Raw genomic sequence first — 15,296 nt, 5'->3', positions numbered from 1 at the left:
TGGACAAATAAATATTTTTCCATACTGTTTTTTTTCCTCCCATTCGTATCTAGACCTGGAAAACACTTGAATCAAATTCCCAACTTTTCTAGAGTGAGCAGGCATCCTAACCTGTATTCATTCAAATTAAAGACACTAAGAGAGTCACCTACTGCAGGTAAGCTATTAATGGAGGAATTCTCAAGCAGACCTTTCTCTATGTAGTTCTTGGGGGCCCACTGGGGGTCTCCGTCGGCATATGGGTCGTCATAGTGGACGATGGCGGCGTCGTCCTCATAATCCACTGGAGGAGGCGGCGGAGGAGGGGAGTCGTCAAACATGGGCAGGTCATCCGGGGGCGGAGGCGGAGGTGGAGTGGGAGTGTCTGCTACTGTTAAAAAGTCATAAATTAGTGATGAAACTTTGGTTTGTAGTTAATAAGACCAGGAAGGCGGCGGTTGGGATCATGCTGAATTATTGAGGAACGCACGAACATGCAGAGGAGGGGTGTTTATATACGGTGAGCAGGCTGAGTTATTAATAAAGGTCACTCTCCTGGAAATGTTCCCAGGCATGCACACACACATTCATAAGAGCGTATTTGCTTCACAATCAATCAAAAGAACCCGGATTGTTAAGTTATATGAAAACTGAAGAGAGATAAGGACTGTATTAACTCAAGTTTAACAATATTCTCCAAGTTTTGGGACTTTTAAGCTTTCCACCAACTGGAAGTGACAAACAAAATGTTTATTTATACTTGTACTTTGATTCTGTAGTAGTTGTATTTCTTTACATATGTGTGATGGTTTGAGGATGCCTCAGACACATTCGTCAGCATTGCATGCAGTTTTATAGGCATCACATTCTGGGTTTGCATGAGGCAGTTTGGTTGCATCGTGCATCTGCTCACTCGTGATCTCTTATGCCCTCCGGTGCCCGTTAAAAACCTGCCAGCTCCTCACGCATCAAATAATTTACAAACCCATCGTGGTCCAAATGTGCATGTGGACCAAATCACGTTCGAAACGAATCGTTCCTTTTGAGTGCTTAACCATTTCTGTTGGTGAGTGTATTTAGGTTCTGTTGGACCACTCTTCTTCTGCAATGATTTACAGACCTTTAAAAGGCTCAATGGACGGTATATTTATATAAATATCTTGAGGTTCACAATAAAAGTTCAAAATATTCTGCTATAGCAACATGACCGTTTTTGTCTATTGTGTCAAATCTGGCTCAAAACCACAGCCTCTGCATAAACACTACCTAAACTCTCACATATTGCCTATGATCCATGTTATGTGTGCAGTGTTGACTTGCGTTTTTAAATATTTGTACATTCTTTTATGTGTATGTTTTGCCGTTGCTAATGTAATGTGCCACTTAGATTTCTTTGTAGCTATACAATGACAAATAAACATCCCCACAATATCCTGTGTTTTTCATGGAAGCTGTTTCAGTGTTAAACCTTGAACTTTATGAAAACGTCCGAGAGAATCCAGACATTGATTTATGTTTTGGGCTAAATCGTAACATAGGATCGTCAGAGGTTAAAAGGAAGAAGACTAAAATGGCAACGATAAAAACACGTTCCAACCAGGCAAATGTCGGCAACATTCAGACAAACTGGTCAAGAAAGCCTTTAAAGTAGATGTGGAGTCTTTCAGAAAGTTCATTACTTTTTGTCACATAATCATAAACTTGAATGTATTTTATTGTGATTTTACATGACAGACCAACAAAAACATGAGCATAATTTTTAAGTTGAAGGAAACTAATACCTGGTTTTCAACACTTTTACCCAATAAAAAACTTTAAAGTATGGCCTGCAATGTCTCTCAATACATCAACAGCTGCAAATCTTCTGGAGTTTATATCTACCAGCTTTGAACATATAGAGACTCAAGTTTTCGCTTATTGTTCTTTGCAAAACAACTCAAGCTCAGAAAAAAATGGGAGAGAGAGCATCTGTGACCTTTAACGTTCAAGTTTAAGTCCAAAGATTCTCAGTTGGAATTCAGGTCTGGACTTTGACCGGGCCATTCTAACACATGAATAGGCTTTATGTTTGGTGTTTTCCTCTACTGAAAGTGAACATTCAGGTCCAGTTTTAGTTTATTTGCAGACAGAGTTTGTCCCTGCTGAAGAAAAGCATCCCCACAGGATAATGCCACCATCACCATGTGAAACCTGAAACTCTTGACCCTTGACATGCACTCTTTGGTGAGGAAGATAAACATGTAACTTATGCAAGGTGCCTGGTGGGGTTCTTCTAACTTCAACAAATCATATTAATGAATTGTAACCACTAAAGCCTTCATTCACTGCCATGACGGAAGACTCAACGGGACATACAGCAATATATAACAATATTATTTCCCACAAATAGCAATAACTCAATTTTCAACTATTATTTCTCACTTGTTTGTATAATATTAATCAGAAATGATATAAAAAAAAAGAAGCTAGAATTTAAACAAATATGAACAATAAATAGAACTTTGTTCAAATTTTATTTGTCAACTGCTTCACCAACGTAATTATCTCACAGCTTATACTTAAAAAAATAATCTAGGTTTGAACCAAAAGAGGGCGACATCTAATCTGAAGCCGTCATAGGACTACAAATAAGACTACAAAACTACAGAAATGCTTCTATATTTCTAATGCAAAGCAAGACATGCATCTGACAACCACGAGTTTTTAAAAAGAGAGGGTAAGTGCGGACAAAAACTTCCAAATCTGCTGCAACATTACAGTAATTAGGTATCAGAAGGATGAAATGTACTGTGCATGCAGAAAAAGGCTGGAATTAGGATAAAGTAAGCAAGTGTAGCCTCATGACTTACTGCTCTCTTGCATCCTGGCCACAAAGCCAGTAAGAGGTATCTGTGGAGTCAGCTGGGGCATGGGGGGAGGAGGAGGTGCGATAGACACTGAAAGCCAGTAGACGGAGAAAAGGAAGGCCAAATGAGGGAAAAAGAGAGACAGAGCCCCATCAGTCATTGAGAATATACAGACAGGAGTTCAGAGAGCAACCCGCTACCCAGAAAACACATCTACAACACTGAAGCGCTGCAGGAACAAGCAGAAACACTAAAAAGAGCTCTCAATTTATCTTCTAGTTTGATGTTATTCGTTTTTTAAAATCTGTGAATTACAATTAGCAACAGTTGAAAAGTTCAGACTGTAATGAGATTTCACACTGCATCCAAGGATCACCGATGATGTCTGATAAACTTCAAACTGTTTGAATCTGGTCAGCCAGATTGTTACCAAGGTTTTAAAACAGAAGGCAACTGTTACTAATGACCACAAGGAAGCACTGTTTCTCCATGTCTAACCTAAAGCAAACCAGCTGAAGTCCTCTCAGTCTTTTTTTTCTCCAATCTTTGGCTGGTCAACATATGTTGACACATCAAGCCAGGTATAAATATTGAGCACATTTGGATCTGCAACATCTGGATGTGGGTTGCATTTTTCAGCCAGAAAATACATTTAAATAGTGGAAAAAATAACTAAAATGAGGGAGATAAGCAGTAGGCCTTAATGATTGACAAAAAGGTAAAGGCCATCTTAATGCAAACTTTAATTTTAATTTAGTTATAATTCATAACTACAATCCATGATCCCAAATGTGAACCTAAGTGAACCCTCAAGGTCCATTATAAAGCTGTACAATAATACTGTACTAATAATCATCACAATATCAGTTTATGCAACATTGCATTGCCAAAGGACTGCTTTGACAATATTTGACAGGTTATTACATTACAAGTGTCATCCCCTGTTAAGACCCAATTTTGTTCAATTTATGATTCATTTTACTTGTTAAACTATGGCAAACAAAACGATAAACGGACCATAAACTTTCCCACGGCTTTTTAGGAAATGTCTTCTGGAAGTTTTAACCTGCTATTTTTTCCATGTTCCTGCCGGCGTCAGACATGATGCAGTGCCAACACCAGCTTGTACATAAACCAAAATAACAGCTGGAGATTCAGTATTAGCAATCATATTTTATTTTTATCTTCCTCCAAACAATAAATTGATCATAAAATATTCCACAAGTTTCAAAGCAATGGCTCGTGGAAATGTTTAAGTTTATATTTGAACTTACTGCAGTGTGCTGCAGTGCTAACATTAGCTCGTATAATAATAATAATAATTGATACTTTATTGATCCCTGAGGGGAAATTAGACCCTCTGCATTTAACCCATCCCTTATAGGGAGCAGTGGGCTGCCATTATGCGGCGCCCGGGGAGCATTCTGGGGCTAAGGGTCTTGTGCTCAGGGACCCAGAGTGGCAATCTGTGGGATACGAACCCGGCCCCTTGTGTCCCCTCCAGAACACAAACCTCCTGCTCTAACCACTAGGCCACCACTCCCCAAATGAAAATAAACAAGATGCAAGATCCATTTTGGTTTGAGAAAAAAAATTGCTAAAACTATGTCTAGACTTTGGAAGCAATGGCTCATAGAAGTTTTAAACTGCTTGTTTGCTAAGCTTTTCTTAGCAGCTAGCTGCACAGCTATGGCTAGCTAGTATGCTAACAGAAACATGTGAAGATTAGGTTGTTGCTACATCATATTTTACTTTTGTCATCATTTAGTCTGACTCTAAGCACTAAATAAGTCATAAACCATCCCGTGACTTTAAGCTTTGCATATGGGGAGTTTTAAACAACTAATTTGCTAACTTCTCACAGCAGCTAGTTATGCAACACTGCTAAAGCTAGCTTGTGCATACATACGCAAGAGAAACAATGCATGGAAATTAACTTTTTGCAACATTATATTTTACTTTTGTCCTCGTTTTTTTCTTCCCGTAAACAGTAAATAGGTTACAAACCATCAAATTGGTTTTTAAACTGCATCTTTTTCTAACTTCCTTTAGCAGTTAGCTGTGCTGTGTTTTTGCTGGAATATTTACTTTTGGAAAAAAATATGTTCTACTGCTGCCTGTGTAAAGATATTTTCAAATAAAGCTTGCAATATTCAGCGAACTGTTTGACAGTCTGTTAGCTTTTTCTGTCAGTTTTTAGCCAAACCAAAGCTTTCTGAGGCTAATAGATTTATAGACAAATAGATTTATATATTTTTTTCAAATCTAAAAGCACTGTTTAAAACACATTTTTATGAAAGCATTGGAGATAAAATTGCAAGAATTTCCAAAATGTTAAAATTAAAAACCAAGCAAGTAAAATGTTTGAAAGAAAATAACCATAACTTAATGAGAAAAGTAGTGCTCTTTTTTTATAAAGGTTTTCTTTGTGGATATAAAGGTTACTTGTCTTTAATTCGTGACCATGAGCTTTCATGCTTCTGTGTATGCTTAGGCTTTAGGGTTCAAGATGGAGACAGAAGGGCCTTACTTGAGTTTTGGCCATAGCCATGAGTGCCTCCGTTAATATGAAGCGGCTGCTGCTGCAGCAGTTGTTGCTGCTGCTGTAGCTGCTGCTGCTGCTGTAGCTGCTGCTGCTGCTGCTGCAAGGAGAACTGCGACGTGACCGACGGCGCCCGGCGGTAGGTGCCCGTAGCCGAAACCATAGAGACAGAGGAGTTGGAAGGGTTATGCCGCGAAATCTGCCGCGAGATGGTTCCAAACTGGGACACTGGAGCGGGGCCCAGACCAGGCCCAGAGGCCACCGCTAGACACACCCAGAAGACAGGAAGAAAGAAGAGGGAGGACATGAAGGAACCATGAGGGAGGAAGGGAGGTTAGGCAAAGGAAGGGGAAAGAAAAAAAGACATGAATCATCAACACCAAGAAGGTTATAGGTTATATACGAGGTTTTAATAACTGATTAGAGCTCCAAGTATTATTAAAACACCGCCCAGAGCAATAACATGAGCTAAGGAGAACAATATAAATGAACAATACTGCTGTTACAGACATCATGAAATCATCTCATTAAAAAGGGCTCAGAAAAAAGAAAATTGAAGTGAGGGGTAAGCAGAGAAGCAACATGAAAAGATTGAACCCTCAGGTTTTAAGTGGAACCAGTCATAGCAATAACTTTCTACTCTAGTGTGGTTGTGTTTGGTAGAGCAAAGAAATCTCAAACATTTCCTGTTTCATATTTCTAGATGATATTTAATTTCTCAGAACAACAAACTCTCAAACTGGGAACGGGTGGAACCAGAGGAAGTTAATCTTTGTAGGAACACAAACAAACCTCTCTGTACTGTCAGCAGCGGAGGTAATTATAGCTGGAAGAGGGTGACGATATTCAGAGGACAAAACCTGCATGTCTCGAGTGATCATCTTGGTGCAGAAGCCGAAAATCTTTTTTTCTTATTGGAAAAACAGCTGGAATACAACCCCACATGCATGGTGCTAATCAGGCAGCTTTTCTGTCTTGCAGACATCTCAACATTTCAAACCCAACCGCCTCCAGAGATTTGGAGTCTATTCCTGAAAGATCAAAGCCGCATCAGGCAAAACTGGATTATTCTGATTAGTTCTTTCGGGACTCTGGTAAAGTGAAATCTAGATACCTCTACTGGTTTTTAGGTGGTACTAGCAGGTTTAGAACCTACTTAAGTTAGCAAGATTTGACTGATCCATAGGGTATTGGCATCAGGCACATGAAAGAGAATTAAACAGTGAGGTGGCACAAATGATTCCTCAGAATGCAACAAAATAAACGACTTCAACCACGAACTGTGTGTTGCTCTTATAAATATTTGCATTACTTTTATTTTTGACACAAATACATTAAGATGCCCTTCATCTCTAAGCGACAATACAGCTGCAATCAAGCAGAGATTAAGGCCCTGCTAATAGATGCAATCTGAGAGAATAAACTGGAATAAAAGAATCTGACTTCCATTCACCTCATTATTTAGGCTTAATAACTTTATCTAATAGTCATGAGCCATGAGCAGTTTTTTCATACATCAATATGCATAATATATTGTGTCAGAGCCGGGTAAACGAATTTTTACAGACTATGCCTCCTACTGGTCTAGAGACCCCACCAACAGCGCCTGATTTCTCACAGGATAATTTGACAAATATACCAGTTACACACATACTAAATAAGGCCTTCATAGCTTAAAAAGTTAATTAAATGTAACTATTTGTTTGAAAAACCTTTAATCCACACTTAAACTGGTTGCAAATAAAGCAACCCGCTTCCCTGGTGTTACTGCTGAAGGGCAAAGGAGTAAACCAGATAAATTACTCTGCATTTATGGCACAGTGTCTGCTTGTTCTGTTGTTGGTGGCTTTGCCGAGCAGCTTGGTAGAAGCTCGTTGTTCCGGTTGTTTTGGCACAAAGTGGAAATGGAGGGAAGTTGTTCCAATAAGTTTCCAGCACAGCATGGACTTCTCTATTTCTGTGATATAATTAAATAAAGGATTTGGATTACAATCTGGCGCTAAGAAGTATCTAAAAGCTGAAAATATCCATCCGTAAACAGGTGCTGCTGTCTGGTTTTATGCGGCATCTGCAAAGAATTACAACAACAGATTGACACTAATGGATCAAGAGTTTTCCTACCTGCTTAGTTGTTTTATGTCACTAGACTCCAAACATGTACTTCCTTTCATTTATTTATTCCTTCTTTTTCAAAATTATTGGCCTGTTTCTTATAAAGTTTTTTTTTAATTTTCCATCTTCTTTATAAAAGTTCTCTCTCTCTGTTGTAAAACCTTAAGGAAAACAAATTGTTTTATTTTCATGTCATCATGAAAACAAAGATTTATACAGTAGATCATTTTATATGCTACTGTAGCAGCGAGGGCGTATGTAGCTCTTCATATTGTAAAGGTTTTTTGTTGTATTAGGTTTAAAAAACAATTACTGGAACGATTTTGGTAAAATCTTATCAAATATAAAAGTAACACAAACATACAGTCTATGAGTCTGTGTGTTTATAAGAAAATGATGTTTAGTAACCTTAGCCTGCAAAAAAAATGTTTTCTGATGCAGCTTTGACCAGAATCATGTTTCAGAAAAGGAAATACAAAAAAAAAAATAACTGTTGTCACGCGAGAAGAAAAGCACGGTAGACATTTAGCTCAGAGATTTTAGCCCTGTCCTTGATGACTTGATACTTCTTCAGTCCAGTCTTGCAAAAGTACTGATGCCCACTGACTATTTTCACATTCAAAGTTGTGCATAACTGTGGAGTCAAAGTGAAACGATGTGTGGCAGAAAACTAACACTGCACATCACCCTGAGCACCCCCTCGTCATGGTGAAACATAGAGGTGGCAGCATCATGCTGTGGGACAGTGACTGATGAGCCAATCTGCCTTAGCTTGAGCTATTTTGCAAAAAATGTGCCAAATTTTTACTCTGTAGATGTGCAAAACTGATATTGACATACCCCAAAGAGAATCCCAGCTGTATTTGCAAAGAAAGGTGGTCTCAATACAAATACCTGCCACACTTTTTAGATTTTATGTATAGTTCATGAAGGTTCTCTTCCAGGATTGGCCGGTATTTATCTCCCTCCAGCTTCCCATTAAATCTGACAAGAAAAACAAAAGGATTCCCATAGCATGATGCTGCCACGACTGTGTCTCATTGCAGGGATGGTGTGTTGAGAGTGATGTGCAGCGCACGTTTTCAGCCTCAAATAAGGAGTTGGGTCATACTTGCAAGTTTTTTTGTTAAACATTTTTGAAAACCATGTTTCTCCAAGCTTCTTATTCACAAATAATCTTCACACTACTTTGTGGCTGTAGTAGCACCGTTTTAAATATTTAATCAGGAAGGAATGAGTAATTAAACCCACTGTCACCACAGGAGAGATCACTTCATATAAAAAGTAAAGCTGATTCTTAAAGATGAAAAGAACAAGTATGATTGGCTGATTTCACCAAGCTGAACATCTCTTCACTTCCATGGTGATACCATTTATGCCCAGAACACCACAGATTAAAGACGAACTTCTCTGCTTGCAGTGCGTACAGACAGAAGATGCCCCACACCAGCACTGCCCAGTATTTAAATGTCTTCCAAGAGCGGTGCGGCCTTGGTCCACCACCATGGATGCGACGAAAGCAGTCCTGGAGTCGACGAGTCTCACCTATGGCTGGAGGTGGAGGAGGAGGAGGAGGTGGTGCTGGCAGGGCCATACCTGCCATGGGAGGAGCAGGTGGAGGTACTGCAGGAGGAGGTGGAGGAGGAGGAGGGGGTGGAGGTGCTCCCGGAGGAGATATGGGCGAGACTGAAAGAGGGATTAGTGTTAATGGAAGCAGGAACAGAGAGAGAGAGAGAGAGAGAGCTCTGCACCTCTGTTACATAACATCAGAACAACTAAGAAGCCTTCAGAGGCTGGAAAGGAAGGCTTCACTGGGGAGAATGGAGTGTTTCCATGGCAACCAGCTTACGGCGTAGAGCTAGGAGTGATCTAGACGCTGCTGTAGAAACCTAAAAATTATGCCTTCTCTGCAGAAACCAGCCTTTCTCAAGGTCATGGTGCAATTCAAGACTACAGGCGCATCTCCATAAATTAGAATATGGTTAAAAACGCACCTTACTCCATTAATACAACTCAAAAAGTGTCCATTTCTGTTAATTTTGATTGATATAACTTACAGATAATAAAAAAAGATCCTCAGAACATATGAAATCACATCATACCAATGAAAAAATGGGTAATTAATACAGAAATATAATGTTATGACCAAGATGTGGACTACACAGTCATGCGGAAGACTGATGTCTTGACAGTTGTCCAGGAGACTCACCGACACCCTCTACAAGTAGAGTAAGCCACAAGAGGCCATTTCAAAAGAAGATGGCTGTTCTCAGAGTACTGTACCCAAAGCTTAGTGGAAGGAAAAACGTAGTGTGCTAAGGCACTCCAAGCTGGTTGAGGTCCAGTGGGAAGTTATTACAGCAATGATTTATGGGAGCCATGTCAGCTGCTAGTGTCGGTCCACTGAACACAACTACCACATTTAAACAGTTTTCTCCTTAGCGAAGATAGATGCGTCTGATGTTGTCTTTGATTCTGGTGTGACAGGTGCCGCCCATGTCCAGAATAAATCTGTGTGTGGTGGTTTTTGAAGTACTGACTCCAGCTCCAGTCCACACCTTGGGACTATCCCCCAAATTCTCAAAAAGGGCTTTGCTTCACAATCCTCTTAAAGCTGTGGTCAGTTTTTCCTTCCACTAAACCTTCCGTTAATATGCTTAGACATAGCACTGAGGGAACAACCAGCTTCTTTAGCAATGATCTTTTGAAGTTCATGCTTCCCACTGTTAACAAGCTTTGTGGAGATGCCAATTTAATTTTTCATCAGCACTTAGCAATTGCCCACACTGCCATAAGTAGAAATACATTGTTTAATCACCATGGTAACAAAGGGGTGGACTCGCAAGCAAGCTGACCTGACCTAGTACTGTCAAAGAGGTAGATGAAAGACAGCAGAACCAACAACGCATATGAGCTGAAAGCTGATATTAAAGCTACCTGGGCCTCCTTAACACCTGAGAAGAGCAGCAGGCTAATTGCCTCCATGCTACGCCGCATTGATGCAATAATTCATGCCTTGACCAAGCATTAAATTAATATACTGTACTATGCATTGTATGGACATACTCAGTTGACTGATATTCCTGTATGAAGCCCTTCGCTTTTTTTATTGGTCTTACGTAATTTCTTATTTTCTGAGAAACTGAATTTTGGGTTTTCATTACCTGTAAGCCATAATCATCAATAATAACAAATGGACCTTTGGATCACATTTTACTTTAAGATGTACCTGTTCTGTATGTGTAGCCAAAACAGGGAGTTATGTGGACCTTTAACTGTTTGCATGTAAAGCAGAAAGCCTCTCACAGCTTGGCCTATTTACACAGTAGGATAGGGAACCAGCTGCACCCAGAACACAACGGGTCTTATACTCTTAAGAAGCATCGCACAGTGGTGAAAAACTGATCTGAAAGAAAAGTTAAATCCCCTAAAAGTACACTGAGACCATCAGAAAGCAACAAACTGAATGCTGATGAATCTAGGATGAGGCAGCGTTTATTTCAGGCTGCATTGCAGAAGAGGAGGAAGGAGAGTCTGTGACCTGTGCTGAAGGGTCAACTCAAAGCCGCAGCTGCTGTGTTCCTCACCTGGTCCAGAGTTGGGGATGGAGGGCGTAGGCACGGCGATGGGAATGCCGATCCCGCTGCTGCCGCTGTTCTCCCTGCTGCTGCTGCCCCCGCTGCTTCCACTAAGGAAGAGAAGAATAACAGGTCTCGTTTAAATCAGGGAAACCTGCTCAGACTGCCTCTCTGCTTCTACTTTTTATTATAAAATTCAAATTCACTGCAGGGGTTTAGTACTGCGATGGAGGCTGACACACCCTGCATAGCAACACATGATTCAACCTAGAGAATATTGAGTAATAATAATATTGAATAAAATATAGCCCTAACTGTTTTGGAATAAAATGTAACATTTTGTGGCACTTTTTTAAACACTAATTACCCCTAAATCCTAAGTTTTAACACATACCAAAGGGTGCCTTTCAAATAATAAATCAAACAAAAATCCAGATTCAGCCCTGAGTTTTCTAATATGTTACTCTAAACTGGATGTTTCTGGGATTTGAAAGACATGTTTAGGCATCAACTCTGTGGGGTTTATTTTCATGTAAAATAATTAAAACACAATTAAATCATTTAGCTAAACTGATGGAATAGTTATCGTCTTCAAAGCATTATTTTAGGGATGGACTTATTGGAGGGTTAACGATACGTCCTGGCCATCATAAAATGGGACATATGATTGGAGTATGTATGTCAGTCCTGGTGTAGCTCTGTTGCACCCTGCCTTTGACCTCAGGGCTTTTAGATCAGCAGTCTGGCAAACTAAATCCCCCTCCTGCTATCTCGCTCTCTCTTTCAGCCTGGCCTAGATCCCTTTTTTTTTTTTGTACTCCTATCAAACATTCAAACATTTCTGTCCCCTTTTCATCCCTGGACGTCAGCTGACCCTCCCCTGCCTCTCACCCCTGTGACTGCTGCTTGACCTATTCTTCTCACGTCTTTATCATCATCCAAGGAGATTTCCTGCTCGTTTCCCTGGACTCAAGATTCTCTCTATCCCACTGAACATCTCGCTCTCCTCCTCCTCCCACATCTCTTTATCCCCTATTCCCATCAACACTCCCCACCCTCCTGTCTGACTCACATAAATCAAAACCCCTCCAGCTCTTTAGGCACAAACAAAAGGGTCACCCCACTGAAGGGGATGTGGCAGTGAGAGCAAAGCATCTGTGGGGGGATAAAGACCCCCACATGTCAGCCCCTGTTTGAAGTCAACATTGGACTTTAGCTTCCGATATCCCAGAAAGTTTCTCTTCAATTGTTAACCAGAATTCCTACATATATTACAAGTCAAAATTCCATATTTTTTTCAAAACTCAAATTCCCAGAGTCCACAGTAATTTTTAGGTACAAATAAAAAAAAAAAAAGCAAGAATCTGTAGTTTGATAATTAATGGATGGATGGATGGACAATTGTGATGTCACAATTACACTGGCACCTAGCAACATTACCTGAGTCCTTCCCTTGACTAGCAACTGAAGCGGAGCTCCACCCACTTGATTTTCAGTAGAGGATCACGACTTGCCGGCTGGTTTTACCTTAAACACGCTTTACAACGGCTACCCTCAAAGGTAGATGTTCTGTTGTTGGCTGCAAAGACCAACATGTGTCCATGCACATTCTCCCGCTGTCAGATAACAGAGATTCGTGGCTTGATTTAATTTTTGAGGGCAGTTCCGGTCACATTGCCGAAGACAGTACTAGTTTGCACGAATCACTTCACCACGGACTGCTTTGAGAACTCACATCAGGACATGTCAGGATTTACAGAAAGACTGAAGAAAAATGTAGTCCCTACTGTTGGTGGAAAATCTGCAGATGACAGAAATGTAAGTACTTATTGTTGTGTCTCATAAGTTTCGGTTTCGTTTTCATGTAAGAAGTACTGGTTGGGGGCGTGGCCAGACACAGCTAATCTGCATAAAGGTGATGGAGCCCTAAAACAGCTCATTCTGAAAGGAGCTCAAAAAACGGGAAACTGAGGAGGTGAAATCTCATTATCTGAGAATGATTTAGTAAAAGAGACCCGGCGCTGAAGGGCTGGCCTGGGGGTCCGGGCCCGCCCATTCAGGTATGTGGTCATGCCCAAGACAGATAACAAACCCCGTGTAAATTAAACTGCAACTATGCAGTGTATTCACCCAAGACAACCAGCAGAGGGCGCTGTAGGCTATTAAATGGGACTTTGGAGGCGGTAAAGGACACACTTTGATATGTTAGTATGCCAAAACGAGCTTTGGCTGTGTCCAAATTCAGGGGCTGCATCCTTTGAAGGCTGCATTTTAGGACGATTACGTCATAGCGAGCTGATGAAGACTGTCCAAATTCGAAGGCTCCTCCAAAAGCGGGCGGCGAATGCACCCTTTTTTCTCCAGATTTAAAAGAATGGGTCCGGTGTATCCTCCGTGGCCCACCCTATCCCATGATTCATTGCGGGTTGTAGTGGTACTGGTCATAGTTCAAACGGAAGTAGTAATGGCACAGGAGACAGAGAAGCTGTCAATAAAGTTGGATAGATTACGTTTTCTGTGAAACAAAATTAACTTTTGTTAATATTTTGTAGGTGAGAATGTAGCTGTGTTAAATTGAAATATCTATTTGGTTTACCAAGATATCGCTTAATTGCAAAAGTGCTCACCGTTCGCTAACAGCCAGCTCACCTCACCAGCTCTCAGTCAGAATACATTGGTTTATTTGTTATTATGCTCTACAAATAAATTGATTTTAGTGTTAGTGTTCAAGTTGTTTTATGCGGTACTTGTCATTAATATACTTTATTTAGTATTATTTTTTTTATATCTATAATCATAAAAGGTATTTTAAACATTTTAAATGGCTGATTATTGAGCGAGAATAAAATTAAAAGATTAAAAAAACGAGAAAATTTTGAAGAAAACAAGCTTTTAAGTGATCAGGAATATATAAAAACGTAAATGAAAACCATGTGCAGTTATAAACAGGGGAGATAACGGGGTTAACCTTCGGACTCCATTTTTACGGCCTCACAGCTCTATGCGTCACGCTGTCACCGTTGCTAGGCGACAGAAGTGCACTGAGGTAAGGGCGGGAACACCTGGTGGAGGCTAGACCGTCCAAATTCAGTTGGAGTTGCTCCTCCGCTGCCTCGGCAGCACCGGCTTTGGCCAATGGCTCGAACTGAGAAGTCTCCGTAAAGCCTCTCTTAACCTTCTCAGTTCGAGCCTCCGATGATGAGGGAGTTGCCAATATTTCGACATTCGAGGATGGGATATTTGTGATATCAGTAATGTGTTGCTAAATGATTTGCTACAAATATTTTTGTCATTAAGGATGTATGCGAAGCAGAAATCTACAGATATACACTGTGTGCAAAAGCTGAAACCAAGCCAGTACCAAGTAGCCACAATAAGCCTCACCTCCAAAAACAATAATATGCAACACAGTAATAGCTCCTGGGCTACATATAAAGGTGCAACATGAGCTTTTATTCAATCAAGGCTCAGCTGTGGCTGACAGAGACTGATGAGCTTAATAAGCCCAACTGACCTGAAGCCAGCATAATTGAATAGTAATAGCACAGTTATATTAGCAGAAGCAGAGACTGCATCAGGCTTTAAATGGAAGCTACAGCAGATTCAGGCCACAGTTTAGTTATGATAGTGCTGAATAGACAATCATCCAAAAATGTGAAGTCGGGATGGAAGAGAAGGAAGGATAAAAGAAAACGAGAAGCTGTGGGGCATTTTTTAGCATCCCAGTCAGCATAACCGGCTTTTTAGCTAATGAGACGACATCTTTCTATCATAAGTAAAATTTAATGAAAGCGCAGCTGCGTTTCTGGGAAAAGCTGCAGCGATCAAGGGTTTGCACGCTGTATTAGGTTGCTTTTTTTTTTTTTTTTTTTTATCTGAGGCTTTCACAGATATTAATATCAGAGCAATTCTGGCCGTGGACAAATACAGGATTTAGTACCGCCGGGTGGGGAGGGGGGCAAAGAGGTGTGAAAGCGCACTAAGCTGCTGAGGCAAATGAAGAGATTAAAACATTCTGACATGGAGATGTTTTTCACATAGCAGTGAAACCCTGACAACATTTGTACTGCACAGTTTTTAAACTCACACTTACTTCCCTTGTGTCAAAACATGGTTGGTTCTTTTCTAGATTTTGGGGTATTTTAGAGTGTTATTCAAGAAATGTCAGGGGCAAAGGGAAAAACATTATAACCAGAGATTGAAACAAGTCAAAATCGCCACCATCAATAGTATTGCAGT

At 40.4% G+C, this 15,296-nt stretch overlaps 1 protein-coding gene across 12 annotated transcripts in view; it reads right to left on the bottom strand.

Moving 5' to 3' along the window:
- abi1a (abl-interactor 1a) overlaps positions 1 to 15,296 on the bottom strand; it is a 68,894-nt gene that overhangs the window by 1,531 nt on the left and 52,067 nt on the right. For 2 of the 12 annotated variants that reach the window (XM_047349823.1, XM_047349825.1), the window contains 5 exons: positions 11,067 to 11,167; positions 9,025 to 9,165; positions 5,356 to 5,631; positions 2,829 to 2,915; positions 191 to 370 (listed from right to left, as the gene is read on the bottom strand). In XM_047349823.1, the coding sequence (XP_047205779.1) occupies positions 191 to 370; positions 2,829 to 2,915; positions 5,356 to 5,631; positions 9,025 to 9,165; positions 11,067 to 11,167 (785 nt within the window). The remainder of the gene's footprint in view (positions 1 to 190; positions 371 to 2,828; positions 2,916 to 5,355; positions 5,632 to 9,024; positions 9,166 to 11,066; positions 11,168 to 15,296) is intronic. The other 10 variants (XM_047349828.1, XM_047349829.1, XM_047349832.1 and 7 more) reach the window with 8 other exon arrangements.

Source organism: Girardinichthys multiradiatus, chromosome 21 (genome assembly GCF_021462225.1).
Source record: "Girardinichthys multiradiatus isolate DD_20200921_A chromosome 21, DD_fGirMul_XY1, whole genome shotgun sequence".
Lineage (NCBI taxonomy): Eukaryota > Metazoa > Chordata > Actinopteri > Cyprinodontiformes > Goodeidae > Girardinichthys > Girardinichthys multiradiatus.
Note: the sequence above shows the minus strand (reverse complement) of the source record. Positions and strands in the feature narration are given on the sequence as shown.